This window comes from Puntigrus tetrazona, chromosome 1 (genome assembly GCF_018831695.1).
Source record: "Puntigrus tetrazona isolate hp1 chromosome 1, ASM1883169v1, whole genome shotgun sequence".
NCBI lineage: Eukaryota > Metazoa > Chordata > Actinopteri > Cypriniformes > Cyprinidae > Puntigrus > Puntigrus tetrazona.
In genome coordinates this window covers 205,560-224,645 of record NC_056699.1, presented here as the reverse complement: position 1 = coordinate 224,645, position 19,086 = coordinate 205,560, and the positions used below count along the sequence as shown (strand labels likewise).

Below are 19,086 nucleotides of genomic sequence, written 5' to 3'. Positions count from 1 at the left end.
GTTCAATAAAATAAAAGTAACAGAAAATAAGTATTTAGATCTAAATTATTATAAATCCCATGAAGCCCATTTCTATAGACTATCTAAGTCATAATAAATGACTATCTTTCTATCTAAGTCATAATAAATTTATATCAAAGAATTTTTTTTATTATGTGTTAAAAATGTGTGTTAAGTGCATGTAAAGCCACAAAAGATACACTGAAGATAAAGAGGTAGATGTCTGAGTAGCTTCTTTTCATTTTAAACAGGCTTTACCTTTCAGTGTTTCAGTGTTAAGTTGTTACAGTTGGTTCAGTAAGTTCCGTTAAAGAATGCGCCTGCTCATGAATCGACAGATATTTTAACCTTAGATATCCTCCTTACTGCAAACCCTAGTTTTATTCTTTTGAATCTCTTCAATATAATATTATTGTGCATTGTAAGTACGTGGTGGTTAAGTAGTTGATGAGCATTTAAGACTCAATTTTATGACACTGATGCCCTCTTGTGGCACAGTAATGTCACTGCATATTTCACATATAAAATAGATGAGTTACATGCAGACTCATATTTAGAAATGTACAACTCTTTGTTAATGTTAAAGGTTTCTATCAGAGCATACCATAGCATGATTATTATCTTTAACATGAACTTTGACCTCCTCTTCCTTTCACAGCATATAAATAATGATCACATACATGGAGAAAAGAAGGAGTTTGTGTGTCGTTGGGAGGAATGTTCAAGAGAGCAGAAACCGTTTAAGGCCCAGTACATGCTTGTAGTGCACATGCGCAGACATACAGGAGAGAAGCCTCATAAATGCACGGTAAGAATTATATTAAATACATTTAGTTTTTTTTTTTTTTCAGACACTCATTTGATGTGGCTCACCTAAGAAGCTACCTCCTTCAAAAACCTTGGTCTGTCTAGAACAAATCAATCTAACTGTGTGTCCTTTTTTCTCACAGTTTGAAGGCTGTTCAAAAGCCTACTCCAGACTGGAGAACCTGAAGACACATTTGCGTTCACACACAGGAGAGAAACCATACGTGTGTGAACATGAAGGCTGCAACAAAGCCTTTTCTAATGCGTCAGACAGAGCCAAACATCAGAATCGCACACACTCCAATGAGGTACTTCACACACACAAATATAAAACAAGGTATTTTGATTCTAACATTCTTGGGTTGGGATAAGAAGTAATTATAGTCTACATGAAATCAATTATTGCACATTATTGCAACAGAAAAACAGTAAAATTTTCTTCCAAAATTTGATGACTTGCTCCCACTCTAGAACATTGCATTTTGGCTGACATCACCAAGCTGTTTTGATTTCAGCCCTTTCATCTTCAAATTACATCATGATTTTATTGTTTAAAAATGTTTCATTGGTTTGCAATTACCAATTATGTTGGCTTGTTAAAGAGTTTAACAGACATACATGCCATTGCTCCCTTTCTCTTTATTTTCTCTCAGAAACCCTATGTGTGTAAAATCCCTGGTTGCACTAAACGATATACTGATCCCAGCTCTTTACGGAAACATGTTAAGACTGTACATGGTCCTGAAGCACATGTCACCAAGAAACAGCGTGGGGATACATACCCGCGTCCCCCACCTCAGCCTCGAGAACCAGAAGGTAACGGACAAGGTCAGTCTCCTGGACAACTGCCTCTCAGAGCGATCACTGACCAAAGGGAGTATAACCATGCTACCTCAAAACAGGACGAATGTCTACAAGTAAAGTCAATCAAAACTGAGAAGCCCATGGTAAGCATCCTTCTATGTTAAAAACAAATGAAAACAAAAAAATGGTAGTGTGCTATGCTAAAGTTTGCTAAAATTAAAAAAAAATGTCTTACTAACATGTCTTACTAAAGTTTACCCTCCTTTACCTGGTTTCATAACTAATACTTGCTTATAACCAACTACCTCTTACCATGCATGTTCAAATTAATAACTGAATATTTTTTTGTCCACTACCACATGCATTACTTTTCCTCTCTTACTAAGGACAGTGGGTGATCAGGTGAGAATGGTGATATTATAGGTCTGTTCTTTCTTTCACTACTCATTCTGTCCTTTCAATTCTGGGCCATCTGGAACAATTATTGAGTCAGTGGTCACTGTATCATGTCATCTCTTACATTATTATTTGTAATATTATTTGCAGCATGGTGTATACTTTTTGTCACAATATTGTTGCCTATATTGAAGAGTATTATATCAGCTTGCACAATAAATTTACCTCTACTAACTGTATGAAGATTTGACTTTGTAACAGTCTTAAATCAGTGAGCTGTGCCTGCACTTTTGAGGTTTCATTGTGTTCCAGTTCATTCTTTAGGTAAATGTTGACAAAATGGCTCACTGTAATCACAAAGATAAATACAAGCTTTCTTGCACAACTACTAACAAGACAGCTCATTCTTTATCAGCCATTATCCATTTGCAGCAAAACAACAACCTATACAGAACCCAACAACTCTAAAGGGTTGCTATTGTCCATGTGGTCTGTTATCTTAAAATGGAGCAAACAAACTTACCTCTTACCTTCCACCGTTGGTTATTTATTGTACGTCTGGTTTCTCATACTTTTGTGATTCACTTTTAGGTTGCACATTCTGTGCAAAACTGGAGATGAACAATATTCATTTGGTATAAATGTGTTAAAAGTATTAAAAGGTTGGTGTTAAAATGTATTAAAAGTTTTACTACTGACATTAGCTACATATTGTCACGTTTCCGTGGTTTCTCGGGAGAGAAAAGGAGCGCTCGAGACTCAAAAATAAACTTAAATAGATTTAATCCAAAATGACAAAATAAATATACAAAAGGCAGAACAAAAACCACGAATACAACTCGGGAAAAGACACTGAGTAACATTTAGTAACGTTGATGATCCGACAAGGTGAACACAAAACACAGGGCTTAAATACACAGGGATCAACTAAATTAACAAGACGCAGCTGGAGACAATCACACAATTAAACAAAGGGAAGGCAGGGCACAGATAACACGTGGCTCGAGACAAAAAAACAACAACAAAAGTCCAGAGATGTGACAGAATGCCCCCCTCCCGGAAGGTGCGTCCTCGCACCTAAAGTAACATCTAACAAAAACAACTCGGGACTGGGGATACCGGATCTTGGGAGGAGGTTCCGGTGGAGGACGGCCCCCGGGAGGGGGCAAGCAGACAGGAGTCCAGGGGGGCACAGAAGGAGGGAGGAGCCGGGGAGGACACAGGAGGAGTCCGGAGCAGGAGGAGATCCAGAGCCCAGCCATGATGGTCCATGGTGGCGCCGACGGAGGGAGGAGCCATGGAGGAGGAGCGCCATCGACTCCATGGGTCCGACCGACGGCGGAGCAGGTGGTGCAGGAGACTGAGGCCAAAGCGGAGAGCCGAAGAGCCAAGGTGACGTCGAGGCGCTGGAGGTCCTAGGCGACGCTGCAGGCTTCTGCGACTGACACGGAGACGGGGGACAGGAAGGACGCGGCGGAGCCAGAGCGACTGAGGACTGAGGTGAAGCCGGAGGGAAGGAGGAGCCTGACAGAGCCGGTGGGATGGAGGGGCGAGGCGGCCGGGAGAGAGGAATCCCGAGGCGACGGATGGTCGACGACAGACCAAGGCGGAGCCGGAGGGACGATGGAGCCTGGTGAAGCTGGTGGACTGACGGACCACGGTGGAGAGGAGGGAGCTAGAAGCCCAGGGGGAGCCGACGGGTCTACGAGCCGAGGAGGAGTCCGGGACTCGGAGGCGGGACGGTGAGGCGAGGATCGTCCCACCTCGGCGGCGATGGGGACCGGCAGACCCGTGGCGAGCTCGTGATGGAGAGCTGAGGATGAGCGCAGGGGCTGCTGGGATCCATCGATGTATGACCAGGGTGGGAGGGTGGGAGGGTGGGAAAACTGGGCGCTCGGGGCGCGGGCACTGGAACTCGGGGGAGCGCTCGGGGCGCGGGCACTGGAACTCGGGGGAGCGCTCGGGGCGCGGGCACTGGAACTCGGGGGAGCGCTCGGGGCGCGGGCACTGGAACTCGGGGCGCGCTGGGCGCGGGCACTGGAACTCGGGAGCGCTCGGGCGCGGGCACTGGAACTCGGGGGCGCTGGGCGCGGGCACTGGAACTCGGGGGCGCTCGGGCGCGGGCACTGGAACTCGGGGCGCACAGGGAACAGTCTCTAGGGTGCTAACAGGACGGCTGGGCGGGACCAGCGGGCTAACAGGACGGCTGGGCGGGACCAGCGGGCTAACAGGACGGCTGGGCGGGACCAGCGACTCAGGATACACGGGAGGTGCCCAGTCTAAGTCCACATCATCCAGTTCCTCTTGTAGATCCAGCAGCCCCAGTTGGATGATCAGCTCATCCTCAGCCGATCTGCAGTGGGCGGAGCTCCACCGCCGCGCTCGTTGTCGGCTGTCTCCACCGCGGCAAGCTCTGATGCCCGCTCACGCACCTGGTCTGTCGCAATCGGCTCGGTCCGGTGGCGCTCCACGCTCTGTCGCTCTCCTCAGCGATGGTTCCGTGGTCGTCCCAGACTCAGCGATTGCACCCTCCGTGGGCACAGGCCTGGCCTCTGCGACGCGGGGAGATGATGGGCTGGGTTCTGGATCTGGAGTGGGGCTGGTGTCGTTGTCCTCCAGCACCCACTCGATGTAAGCGGCGACGCTCTCGAGGGCGTTCCCGGACAGCTTCGCTCGTGTGGTGGTGTTCAGTCCTCGAAAGTGGATCGAGCACAAAAAGCCTTCCGGAAAGTGCGAGTAATTCGCGAGGGCGAGGAAGTCCTTAGTGTAGCCCTCGAGAGAGCGATCCTCCTGCTCCAGCAGGAGGATGAGGAAATTGGGGTTGTTGTAGGGGGAATCCATGAAAAACAAACCCAAAAACAAAAAGGGGAAAAAACGCCGCTTTACTTTTATGGTCGGATTATCCTGTCACGTTTCCATGGTTTCTCGGAGAAAAAAGGAGCGCTCGAGACTAAAAATAAACTTAAATAGATTTAATCCAAAATGACAAAATAAATATACAAAAGGCAGAACAAAACCACGAATACAACTCGGGAAAAGACACTGAGTAACATTTAGTAACGTTGATGATCCGACAAGGTGAACACAAAACACAGGGCTTAAATACACAGGGATCAACTAAATTAACAAGACGCAGCTGGAGACAATCACACAATTAAACAAAGGGAAGGCAGGGCACAGATAACACGTGGCTCGAGACAAAAAAACAACAACAAAAGTCCAGAGATGTGACAGAATGCCCCCCTCCCGGAAGGTGCGTCCTCGCACCTAAAGTAACATCTAACAAAAACAACTCGGGACTGGGGATACCGGATCTTGGGAGGAGGTTCCGGTGGAGGACGGCCCCCGGGAGGGGGCAAGCAGACAGGAGTCCAGGGGGGCACAGAAGGAGGGAGGAGCCGGGGAGGACACAGGAGGAGTCCGGAGCAGGAGGAGATCCAGAGCCCAGCCATGATGGTCCATGGTGGCGCCGACGGAGGGAGGAGCCATGGAGGAGGAGCGGCCATCGACTCCATGGGTCCGACCAACGGCGGAGCAGGTGGTGCAGGAGACTGAGGCCAAAGCGGAGAGCCGAAGAGCCAAGGTGACGTCGAGGCGCTGGAGGTCCTAGGCGACGCCGCAGGCTTCTGCGACTGACACGGAGACGGGGGACAGGAAGGACGCGGCGGAGCCAGAGCGACTGAGGACTGAGGTGAAGCCGGAGGGAAGGAGGAGCCTGACAGAGCCGGTGGGATGGAGGGACGAGGCGGCCGAGAGGAGAGAATCCCGAGGCGACGGATGGTCGACGACAGACCAAGGCGGAGCCGGAGGGACGATGGAGCCTGGTGAAGCTGGTGGACTGACGGACCACGGTGGAGAGGAGGGAGCTAGAAGCCCAGGGGGAGCCGACGGGTCTACGAGCCGAGGAGGAGTCCGGGACTCGGAGGCGGGACGGTGAGGCGAGGGATCGTCCACCCTCGACGGCGATGGGGACCGGCAGACCCGTGGCGAGCTCGTGATGGAGAGCTGAGGATGAGCGCAGGGGCTGCTGGGATCCATCGATGTATGACCAGGGTGGGAGGGTGGGAGGGTGGGAAAACTGGAAGCGCTCGTGGCGCGGGCACTGGAACTCGGGGGAGCACTCGTGGCGCGGGCACTGGAACTCGGGGGAGCGCTCGGGGCGCGGGCACTGGAACTCGGGAGAGGCGCTCAGGCGCGGGCACTGGAACTCGGGGCGCTGGGCGCGGGCACTGGAACTCGGGGGAGCGCTCGGGGCGCGGGCACTGGAACTCGGGGGAGCGCTCGGGGCGCGGGCACTGGAACTCGGGGGAGCGCACAGGGAACAGTCTCTAGGGTGCTAACAGGACGGCTGGGCGGGACCAGCGGGCTAACAGGACGGCTGGGCGGGACCAGCGGGCTAACAGGACGGCTGGGCGGGACCAGCGGGCTAACAGGACGGCTGGGCGGGACCAGCGACTCAGGATACACGGGAGGTGCCCAGTCTAAGTCCACATCATCCAGTTCCTCTTGTAGATCCAGCAGCCCCAGTTGGATGATCAGCTCATCCTCAGCCGATCTGCAGTGGGCAGAGCTCCACTCCGCGCTCTCGTTGTCGGCTGTCTCCACCGCGGCAAGCTCTGATGCCCGCTCACGCACCTGGTCTGTCGCAATCGGCTCGGGTCCGGTGGCGCTCCACGGCTCTGTCGCTCTCCTCAGCGATGGTTCCGTGGTCGTCCCAGACTCAGCGATTGCGCCCTCCGTGGGCACAGGCCTGGCCTCTGCGACGCGGGGAGATGATGGGCTGGGTTCTGGATCTGGAGTGGGGCTGGTGTCGTTGTCCTCCAGCACCCACTCGATGTAAGCGGCGACGCTCTCTCGAGGGCCGTTCCCGGACAGCTTCGCTCGTGTGGTGGTGTTCAGTCCTCGAAAGTGGATCGAGCACAAAAAGCCTTCCGGAAAGTGCGAGTAATTCGCGAGGGCGAGGAAGTCCTTAGTGTAGCCCTCGAGAGAGCGATCCTCCTGCTCCAGCAGGAGGATGAGGAAATTGGGGTCGTTGTAGGGGGAATCCATGAAAAACAAACCCAAAAACAAAAAGGGGAAAAAACGCCGCTTTACTTTTATGGTCGGATTATCCTGTCACGTTTCCATGGTTTCTCGGGAGAGAAAAGGAGCGCTCGAGACTCGAAAATAAACTTAAATAGATTTAATCCAAAATGACAAAATAAATATACAAAAGGCAGAACAAAAACCACGAATACAACTCGGGAAAAGACACTGAGTAACATTTAGTAACATTGATGATCCGACAAGGTGAACACAAAACACAGGGCTTAAATACACAGGGATCAACTAAATTAACAAGACGCAGCTGGAGACAATCACACAATTAAACAAAGGGAAGGCAGGGCACAGATAACACGTGGCTCGAGACAAAAAAACAACAACAAAAGTCCAGAGATGTGACACATATACTCTTATAGAGATTCATTGTCCTCCAGAGTTTAACTACAATCCTAATCAAACACCTAAATCAGATAATCAAGGTCTTTAAGACATTTTGAAAATTACAGGTAGGACAGTGGGTTTCCAGAAGTAGGGTTGCAGACCTCGATTCTATTAGATGTTATTACATCCTAGAATATGATAAATTTTGTCAACATGGCATTTCACTCTTCTCGTTGCATTTATCCATTTCAACCTGTAAAATGTGCCAGAAGATCAGGGTTGTTGTTGTTTTTGTTTGTTTGCTGGGTTTTTTGGTAGTAAATTGAATTAAATTTGAAATATTCTCTTTAAATATTCTCTTCTCTTCCCCTCTTAGGCGTCTCAGCCAAGCACTGGCGGTCAGTCTTCATGCAGCAGTGACCAGTCCACCAGCGGCCCCCATACCGGCCGTGGAGTCCAGCTTGCTGTGAACAGTATTGTGCTTGTGGGGGAGGAGCCAGTGATTGAGGACCAGGCAAATGAAGAAAAGGAGGAGGAAGGGGAGGGAGAAGAGGAGGATGCCCCCATTATGGACTCTACAGTATCCACTGCAACAACCACAGCGGCAACACTAGCTTTACAGACTCGTCGAAGTGTAGGACGGCCCCTACGCTGGATAGAGCATGTTAAGATGGAGAGGTTAAGGCAGGTGAATGGAGCTGTGCCTAGGCTAGGACATATGTCCCCAACACCGCCCCCTAAAGGCCAGGCCCTGCCTGCCCTGACAGGAAAGGGTAAGTCTGACATTGTACTTACACTAAGCAATCTGAATCATACCTGTTTTACTCCCATGGTCTAGTTCATTTAACTAGTATTCCCTGGCCTGCTTGAAGAGGTGGGCTTGGACTCGATTCATATAGTATGAGTGCTAACAATGTCAACACATGACATCTATTATGCAGCTGTTCTATTTAACCAACATCTTAACAAATCTATCAACAATGTATTATTTGTCTAGATATTACACTGTGTGTCACCACACATCAAGTGGTACAAAATAATAAATCACAAAGTTAAAGGGTTACTCCACCCTAAAATAAAAATGTTGTCATTAATTACTTACTCCCATGTTGTTCTAAACAAGTAAAATCTTTGTTCATCCTTAGAACACTTAAAGATGTTTTAGTTGAAAACTGGGAAGCTTTTGAATGTCCCATTGACGGCCAAGTAATGAACACTGTTAATCAGAATTATATGACGCGGCGAGAATACTTTGTATACACAAAGAAAATAAAAATAACAACTATCTGCTGGAAGTAAACTGCAAACTGCAAAGTAAACCGTAACACAAGTATTCATTTTGTATTTACTAGTGCTGTCAATTGAAACAAAAACGAAACAATATCCAATCAGAAAGTGAGTAATAACAAATGCAGTTATGGCGCAGCACAAAAGGATAGGGACAGCAGAGATTCAGGATCAACTTGTCGAATCATGGCAACAGAGTCTTTATACAACATGTCCTGGTAAAACATAGTTACATAGTTCTGAAAACCATTTCAAAGACATGTTCTTAAATGTGACTAATATAAAATATATTACATGCGTGCACAGTTTTAAGGCAGCTTAACCTTTTTGATAGCTTCAAGGCTTAACTGACCATGACATTGCATGGACATAGTTTATTTCATGCCTTGAAAAAGGATACAGGCTACAGTGGGCACTGGTATCGTTGTGTGTGCAATTGAACAGCGTGTACTTCAAGAACATTACCGTTTGCTTGTTTGACACGCACCTAAGTTTGCATCCAGCAGATACTCTCTAATAGGGCTCTACAGTGATGGCAGACCAATTATTGAAGTCTTTTTTTTCTTTACATACAAAAAGTATCCTCATCACTTGATGACATGAACCACTGATGGCAAATGGACTATTTTGGCAATGTCTTTCATTCTTTTCTGGGCCTTGACAGTGTTCATTATGTAACAGTCAATGAGGCCTTCCGCTTTTTCCTCTAAATATCTTAAATTGTATTCCGAAGATGAACAAAGATTTTACATTAAAACATTAAAGTGCAATAGAAATGCAGCACGTTAGCAATCATGTTTTGGTGTAATACAATACACCTGTGCCTAGTGCAAGTACAGCTTATCCTTACTTTATATTCTTATATAAAGTAAGCATAAGAATATCTTTACTGTACATTCTTAATTTTCGAACCATGAAAGAAGAAATCAGTTTCAGAATTTACAGTTTCATTTCTGAAAGAACTTACCCATTCATGTATAATTATGACTATAATTGCATAATAATAATAACATTAACCCAACCTAATAAGGGTATTTCTCATTTTTAGGTTTATGCCTTGGTAGGAGTAGTTCTGTGGGGGTTCCCCAGCCTCCTCCACATCTTGAGCCATCTAACACAGAGCTGATGGTGTTAAATTTGCTGCATGAACGCCGGGACAGCAGTGGCAGCAACACCAGCTCGGCCTATCTGAGCAGCAGTCGTCGATCCTCTGGCATCTCCCCCTGCTTCTCCAGCCGTCGTTCTAGCCAGGCCTCACAGTCTGAGCACAGCCACCATCGGCATATTCACAATCTCAGTTCCACTGACTCTTATGACCCTATCTCCACTGATGCCTCACGACGCTCTAGTGAAGCCAGCCAATGTGGAGGTGGAGGAAGTTCAGGTGGGATGGTGTACAGTGGTATTGGAGGATGTGGAATAGGGGCAACAGGTGTTCTCAATCTCACTCCGGCTCAACACTATCACCTGAAGGCCAAGTATGCCGCTGCTACAGGTGGTCCTCCTCCCACACCCTTGCCAAACATGGAGAACATGAGCTTAAAATCTCGTCTGGCTTTGATGGAAGATAAACAGAACATGGGCCAAATTACACTACCACCACTGGTCAGGCCACGTCGCTGCAGTGATGGTATGCACAACTTACATAGCAGTCAAGCATTGTATCAACGAAGGGGGCTGTACTCTGTTGAAGGTTCAGGGAATAGTGATCGAAGAGCCAGTGACCCTGTGCGTACACGTGAAACTAGCACTTTTGGTTTGCCACAGTTACAGCGTTTCAGCAGTTTAAACAGCATGAATTCATTACCCCATATTGCTGGTAATCATTATTTAGATGGAGAAAATAACAGTCTGAGTTTCCAGAACTACATCTTTCAGAGAAGTCTACACTCGCCATGTCCTCCCAGCATCATGGAGCAATCAGCACTTGAGGACTTGGCAATGGACCAAGAAGGTCTTCAGTTACATGCTGATGAAGACATTCTGCCAGATGACTTGGTGCAATATCTTCATTCACAAGATCAAGAATCGGATCACAACCAAGACAACCACAGCAGTGATTTCAGTCCCCATAGTTTTGACCAGGGTACTGAAGATGTCCAGAACAACCTCAATCCACAACAACAACAGGAAAAGACAGAAGAGGAAAGCACTAGTAAGGATATAATGCCTATACAGTGGAATGAAGTGACCTCTGGTAGTGCTGATGTTTCTCCTCCCAGGCAGCAGTCTCAGAGGTGTGGAAGATGGTCAGACCACAGTGGCATAGTGAGAAGCGCCTTTGGTTGCTTTGGAAACATGATTGTGCAGCAACAACTGCATACAGAGTTCATGGATCAACACTCTTCCCTTTGTAGAGATGGTGTCGAGCAAATGGCAGGTATGAATTACAGATGCATACAATCAGAGCAGCATCAACAAATAGAGAAGCCATCCCAACAACGGCCCAGAATAAATCCAGTCATTAAGAACGAGTCTTCAAACTTCAAACTGGAATCAAGGCCCAACAACTTCTCTCATATCTCTTTGGGCCCCCTCCATCCTTGCAGTACCCAGCAGACAACTATATCTCAAAATAACCTCAAGCAAATTCAAACAATAACACATCAAATCAGCAGCAACCTTTTGTTGCAAAGTCCACCTAACTGCAGCTGGTCTCCAGCAACTCTTCTGCCTCACCAGGTCCAACATCCTATGACTCGCCCACCTGTCAATAGCGGCCATAGAGGCTTACATCACACACAACCCTACTTCATTCAGCAGGTTATTAATGATCATAATGCACATTCATGCCAGCAGCAAAGCTTGAGAAATGGAAATGGAACCAATTGCCCTCTTGCAAATCAGGTTTCAGGACTTAAGCTTGAGGCAGATGACTGCATTCAAACCAACACTTGCTCTTCTATCCAGCGACAAAAGCCTGTGTTTATTGCTGAGTGTTTTGACACGTTTAATGATACAGCACAGTCATATTTATCAGGGTCCTTGACAGCTGAGATAGAAACACCTTCTGAGGCTCTTCTGTCCCCTGGGGTAGATCACGTGACCAGTACAGTAGAAGAAAGCCTAGGTGTCATAGATAATGTTGGTTTAGATATTTGTTCCATCCTTGAGGATGGTTATGAGCTGGGTACTGAGGTGTCTGACATAATCAGTCCCAGTTTTTTCCAGGGTCTGTCTAGAACTCCCTCTCGGCTGACTACTCCCCGTGTTTCAGCTCCATTTCATCCCGGTATTAACAACATGGCTATTGGTGACATGAGCTCCCTCCTCACCACCCTTGCAGAAGAGAGCAAATTTCTGGCTATTATGCAGTAACCTGTTGCTCTCCCCCTCCAAACAATTGTTACACTGTTATAGATAAAATGCATTTAACAGACTTGTGTATGTAATGTAAAGGGATGAGAAAGAAAATTATTGCTTCATATTTATTAAAATAGTTTATTAGGTAATGTTGACAAAGATTTGGTACACAGTCTTAAATCTGTCTTATCTTCCTAGTGGCAGTTACCAGTAGAACCATTCCATTTCTGGAACAGAGGCTATTTTAAAAGCCCTTCTTTTATATTGTTATATGAAGATGACAGGTGGAAACACTGGTCGTCTTTTCATCACACTGAAACAGTATTCTCCTTGTTGTTGTTGATATTTTTATGTTTTGTTGTACATTGTAGCTACAAGTGCATGATGATTTTATTAAGTATACACAGTGTTCACAAAAACCGAGTAGGTTAACTCATTGTATTATGTATCTTTGTTGTTGAGTTCATTGCATACTACAAAAAGGTGTGAATGTACACATACCCGACTGTCATCAGTTCAATTCATTGTGGAATATCACTCCTAACAGGCCCACATGTCATATTTTGATTATTCTAAATGTCTTTTAAGTATCTTAAGATGTTGCAGTGATTATAAAATAAGTCTTACCAAAAATGTTGCTGACCAATTTTTTCCCAAAATAGCAATTAAGAGGGACCACTATGTTGTGTAAGGGTATGACAAGTGTAGAGCAAAATGCTACAGCTGATCACTTAATATCTTGATTATATTGACTGTATCATTGTACATAAATGTTAATATTTTTCATTTTTTATATAGCAAATATTTACATTTTGCATCATTTTGATCATATTGTTAATGACTGGTGCTGCTGTTAAGCAATGCATTACACAATAAACAAAAAAAAATATTGTGGTAATTTTAGTGAATCTAAACATGTTGCTTATTGCACACATATTGTTTTTTAATTTGTGGCCAAAATGTGTTGACAGCAATGGTATCAATTAATGTTTAAATTTATCTAAATATACCAGTAATTTTATTTGTTATCTTGTTTACAACCGTCAGTTGTGTGCTGTTTTTGTCACAGCAGTACAGTGAATCTGTAGTGAGGTCTCATTTATGCCATTTCTTTTTAGGTCAACCTGTCTTTGCTTAACTATTAAAAAACCTCTACCTTCATCACTGCGAAATAAGGAAATGTATAAACACCAAGAGACAACATGCTCCACTACAATAGCTGAGAGGCTTTTAGCAGTATTAAAATATATTGCAGTTTCTACCTGCATATGTACAGTTTTTAAAAGTGTACTCTTGTAATTAGGTTCTGTTTGTTTTTGTATGGTTATTTGAAAAATTACTGTAGTTGTGTATCAGCATTTTTTAAGTTTTAAACACAGAAATGGTATGACCTATTCCTCTTTAAAAGGACTAGAGGCTTTAAGCCTAAGGTGTGTGCCTTATTAATGCTCGTCCATACAAAAGAGACACTGCCATTTTCTTCTTCCTTCCTTCCTTTTTTAAGGAAATAAAGAGAAATAAATTGTGTATGGAAAGAGTCCTGCGATTTCACATGTTACATGGAACACTACATTCTGTTGGTTGGGCATTGAGAAATGTGATGTGTAAGCAATGTTAGTTGCTTTGTTGTTGTTTTTAATAGTTATTACATTTGTTTTTATGCTTGTAAATACATATTCATTCTGTAGACTGTAGTTAAGAGTTTAGGTGGCATCAGGCTCAGAATTAGTATAAGTATCCTACTCTATTAAGCATTTACATTCAAACAGGTGATCAAAGTAGAATCATGGTGCATAGCACTCTAGACTGGGAACAAAGTGTGAAGGCTCTTTTTATATGAGATTAAAACAAATGTTTGTATGGTTTTAATAAAAAAATAAAATAAAAAAAATAAATACAACAGTTGTCTTTGCTGGTGAATATTTGCTGCTGTTGTAAAAGAGGAAGTGAAATACAATATCAGTAGGTAGATACTAAACGGTGCTTTAATGCAACATGTATGATTTAACTGTTTAATATAGCTTTTCAAAATGCAATACTATTACTGAACATATTCATGTGTTGTGCAATAGATAAGCTTTTTTTAATGCATACATCACAATGACCCTAGTTACACTTTAAAGCAGTGCTCTTGTGGCTATAGACCTATTAATATTTGTAAACAAAAGTCAATGTACAGTAATAGCAAGTTTAGTATATTTATTTTGTTATATTGTTATTTTTGGGGTTTATATAAATATTAATAATATTAATAATAATAATAATAATAATAATAATAGATTTAGATCTTGTCCTTGTTATCTTTGAGAAAACCTCATAACCTAGTGACTGTTTGTAATTTCTAAGATGAAAGCATTCAGTATCCGTTAATTAGGTTTATCATACAGTCATTAAGCAAAGATGAATGAAATATCTTACCCATAGGCACAGTGGCACAATTCCCACTTGAAAAATTCTTCATTCAGCTTATGTTTTAATGCTTTTGAAAAACTAAGACATGATTTTCAGTCAGTAAAATTGCATATATATTTGTGTCACGTTTTAGACAGATTTTTTGCTCGAGTTCTAAATCAAACACAGCTGCACGAGAAAAAAAAATCAGAGATTTTTAAATATTTTTTGAAACAGTAAGATCTGTACACCTCTTTCAAAATAGTGAAATAGCATTTAATTGTGTGTGAATGTTCAGACAACTTGGCAAAAATAATTTAACCTAATGGGACAACGTCAGTTAGAAATGACAGGTCAAATGTCAGATGAAGAAAACTCATCTCATCAAATTATTTTACTCCTAAATATATGTAAAATATACAGTCAATTTTTTAAGCTGCAAATGTACAATTACTCCTATAGAGGATTAAAGATTTCTTTGAATGATTTATGGCTTCTTTATGTTATGGATTTTGCACTTATAAGAATAGTAATACTTGTCTCTAAGTTTTTCTCTAGTGTAGTTTCTCTCGCTCTCTCTCCATAGACCTTTTTAAACATTTATAGCTATAAGTGTCATTTCCCACGTCTGCCGATCCCGCCACCTGTTCACAATCTCAATCACCCACACCTGCAGCCACTTAATTAAATCCTGTATAACATGCTCACTCAATTCCGTCAGTCGCTGATCTCAAGGTTGCATATCTCCTGCTCTGGTCACCTTTCTGCCTGCCTGCTTGGTTGTCTGCTTGCCCTAAGGACTCTCCGTGTTGGCGATCATCCTAGGAGAAAAGAACTGCATTACTGCAGAAACTTCACCGATCCATCTGTTGATCTCTCGTTCCATCCTCATACTCATAGAGCTGGTCCAGTGTTCCACATCCAGGACGAAACCCGCATTGTTCCTCTTGAAGCTGAGGTTCAACTATCGGACAAATTCTCCTCTCTAGTACCCTGGCATAGACTTTCCCATGGAGGCTGAGGAGTGTAAATGGAGTATAAATGGAGCACACCCTCCGGCCCCCCTTCTTAAAAATAGGAACCGCGAGTCCAGAGGTACTGTCTGCCGCATCCACACGATGCTGCAGAGGCATGTCAGCCAAGACAGCCCTACAACATCCAGAGACCACCTCAGCCAGGATGATGGTCAAGTCCCTCCCCGGGTCCATGGCCTCTGCTCCCTCAGTGGAAGACGTGTTGGCGGGATTGAGGAGATCCTCAAAGTATTCCTTCCACAGCCCGACAATGTCCCCAGTTGAGGTTAGCAGATTCCCACCAGCACCGTATACAGTGTTGGCAGGGCACTGCTTCCCCTTTCTGAGGCGTCGGACAGTTTGCCAGAACCTCTTTGAGGCCGTCTGATAGTCCCGAGTTTTTGCCTCCACAACCCCCTGGGCAGTGGTCCACTTTGCCCACCGGTAGCTGTCAGCTGCCTTAGGAAACCCACGAGCCAACCAGGCTCAATAGGACTCCTTCTTCAGCTTTACGGCATCTCTTACTTTTGGTGTCCACCACCGGGTTCGGGGGTTGCCACCACGACATGCACTGGAGACTTTACGGCCACTTTACAGCTACAAAGAGGTAGAGAACATGGTCAATGTCTCCAGCCTCCCTCGGGATCCAGTCAAAGTTCTGCTGGAGGTGGGAGTCTCTAACTCAGGATTTTTCTGCTCACAGGTAGCGCGCTACAGTGGGTGGAGGCACTTTGGAGCTCTGACAGCCCATGGTTAAATTAGTTTTCTGGGACATTTCAAGGAGGTCTTCGGCCAACCTACCACCAGCATGACAGTTCATGACAAACCGCTTTAGCTCAGGCAGGCGGAACTACCAGTTCACGAATATGTTCTACATTTCCGTACACTCGCCGTTCGAAGCGGATGGAATGACACTGCCCTCCTTACTGTGTTCCGCCGAGGGCTGAATCCTGCTGTTCGACAACAAAGGGCCATATATGACAACAATGTGGGTTTAGAAACCTTCCTGTGAAAGGCTACCTGTATTGCCCAACATCTCTCAGCATGTTTAATCACACCAGAATCTCCCTCCACAGCAGCCTCCCTTCCAGCACCGGAGCCTATGATAAACAACAGCTACCATCTCAGTGCTCAAGAGAGATCCCATCGGATGAAGGAGGGGTTATGCTTATACTGTGGCTCCCCAGCGCATCCACTCTGTTTCTGTCATATTCGTCCACCACAACCAGCGGTGAGTGTCAACACCATAATTCCTTCCATTTCCCAAATTTCACACATCAATACTAATCTCCTGTATCGAAATCAACTTTCCCCAGTCAAGGTGCTGGTTGATTCTGGAGCGCAGGAAACTTCATCTTGTTTAGCAGTCTTACAAGCTTTTGTATTCCTTGTCACCGGCACCCCACGGCCTATTGAATCACAACCATCCAAGGAAAACCCCTAGACAAGGGCCTGGTACGTCACTGTACATCATGACTCACCCTGCAGATTGGCAGTCTCCACGCAGAATCACCCTACTTGTGCTGGAGGATGCTACTATTGACATGGTGTTGGGTCGACACTGGCTCGAACCACATTAGCCTGTTGTGGACTGGAGAACTGGTGAGATTCTGAGGTGGCGTGATTACTGCAAAGAGGAATGTCTGTCATCTGTTGTCAAATCCCATCCAGACCAGTTAACCTGCTACTCTACCACCATCGAAAACCCTGAGATTCAATCGATTACTCCCATGGAAGACTGTCTTTATAACCCCTGCTGGTCACTATGAGTACCGGGCCATGGCATATGGGCTTTCAAACTCCCTCTGTCTTACAGAATTTCCTGAATGAGATCTTCAGGGACATGCTCAAATGGTTTGTGCTAATCGACTTACCCAATCTGTCTAAACACCAACGTCATGTTACCCAAGTCCTCCAGCACCGCCGTAGTCATCAGCTATACCTAAAAAGCAGAGAAATGTGAGTTCCATAAATCTTCCATGCACTTCCTAGGCTATATCATCACGCCCATGGGCATCCAAATAGACCCTAAGAAGGTAAAGGCAGTCTGTGCCTACTTCTCATGGAAACTGTCCCCGGCAGAGCAGAGTTATGATGTGGGTAACCGAGAACTCCTAGCGGTTAAGCTCACCCTAGAGGAGTGGCGTCACTGGCTAGAGGGGGCCAAACATCCCTTTGAGGTCACAACAGATCACAAGAACTTGCAATACTTCAGAGAAGCCAAGCGACTAAACAATGGTCTCTTGATAGTCGGATCCAAGAGGCCACCCTGACTGAACCTGCTCCGCCAGGAGCTCTAGAAAGGGAAACTCTTTGTGCTGTCCACACTCTTTCTACCCCTTCTAGACTCAATCCACACCTCTCCGGGATCTGTGCATACAGGTAGCTATCGAACCCTCTTGGTTCTCCAAGACCGTTACTGGTGGCCCAACATGACCTGGGATGTCGGCTGATATGTCAAAGGATGTTCAGCTGGAAGCCACTCGATGCCTTGTTTCATTAAAACTTACCTCTTTGCTTGAATTTGCTTGAGTATGTCTCCTTGAACAGATCGTGATAATAGGCCTCGTACTTGTTAATGTCATGCTGCAGTTTTATGTTAAATATGCTGCTAAAAATCATTATCAATAATCATTGTTTTGTTTAACAATGCCAAATAGTGCAGCCCTAAAAACATACAATTTGGGGTAAATAATGTGAAAATTTGTCAGAAAACATTTCTTGTTACAATTCAGATTTTAAAATTCACTTAATATTGCCTCTTGAAAATGTCAGGAAGTTTGGTTATACATTGATGTTATTTTTTTTTATTTATTTGAAATTGAATTAATGATAATTAAATACGATTTATCAGTCTGTATGAGTGAAGTTGTGATCAAAGTGGAATCCAAACGGTATCTTTCTGGAGCCAAAAAAGAATGTTTTGACTGCTGTATGCATAATATGTATTGCTGTAGTATTAGTACTTGTTTTATAAACGCAATGATGCTGAAGATCACAGACAGAATTGTAATATGAGGAAAAATTGTGCCACATTTAATGTTATGTTAAATAATTCCCAACTTTTTTTGTTGTTTTTTTTGTTATGACACTCAATTGGGCCTAAAAACACAAAAAGAATAAACTGCATTTTTTGTTGTTCATGAATATATGCTATGTTTTTATTTAACTTTTATGTATACTTCATTAATATTTCATTTATTTGTTTCATGTGTATCTACTAAAGCTTACTTTCACTCCTATTTTTTTTATTTGTTTAAATAATTTTAAACCCTTGCAGTCATTGCAGAACAGAGTGTTTGTTCACTTTTTGTTCTAAAAAATAAATGAGTATATATAAGTCAAAAAGCCAGTTTAGGTAAGTTTTGGATGGATTCAAAATTTCACACACTATCAAAAGCAAACCTACCAAACATCTTTCCAGTTATATTAATATTAATGGTATAATTCATTCATTATTTAATGAATAATTAGTGTATGGTTTTGCAGATTCGTGTGTGGTTAAATTTTTTTTCAGATTTTAGTTTTTTAATAAACGTTCTTATATTTTATAACCACTTACGTGACCACTTACAGAATTTCTCTTATAAATATACATTCAAATGCATTATGTGAAATTGTTAATCCAAGGCGCTAGAGAGCGCACGCGCTCCTCTTCGCT

At 44.3% G+C, this 19,086-nt stretch overlaps 1 protein-coding gene across 1 annotated transcript in view; it reads left to right on the top strand.

The window, feature by feature from the left end:
- The window catches only part of gli3 (GLI family zinc finger 3), a 150,881-nt gene extending 136,958 nt beyond the window's left edge, over nucleotides 1–13,923 (top strand). Inside the window, exons 11-15 of the mRNA XM_043247627.1 lie at nucleotides 659–808; nucleotides 951–1,115; nucleotides 1,461–1,754; nucleotides 7,808–8,204; nucleotides 9,767–13,923. Of these exons, the coding sequence (XP_043103562.1) occupies nucleotides 659–808; nucleotides 951–1,115; nucleotides 1,461–1,754; nucleotides 7,808–8,204; nucleotides 9,767–12,036 (3,276 nt within the window). The 3' untranslated portion in view covers nucleotides 12,037–13,923. The remainder of the gene's footprint in view (nucleotides 1–658; nucleotides 809–950; nucleotides 1,116–1,460; nucleotides 1,755–7,807; nucleotides 8,205–9,766) is intronic.
- Nucleotides 13,924–19,086: the final 5,163 nt, after the last annotated feature.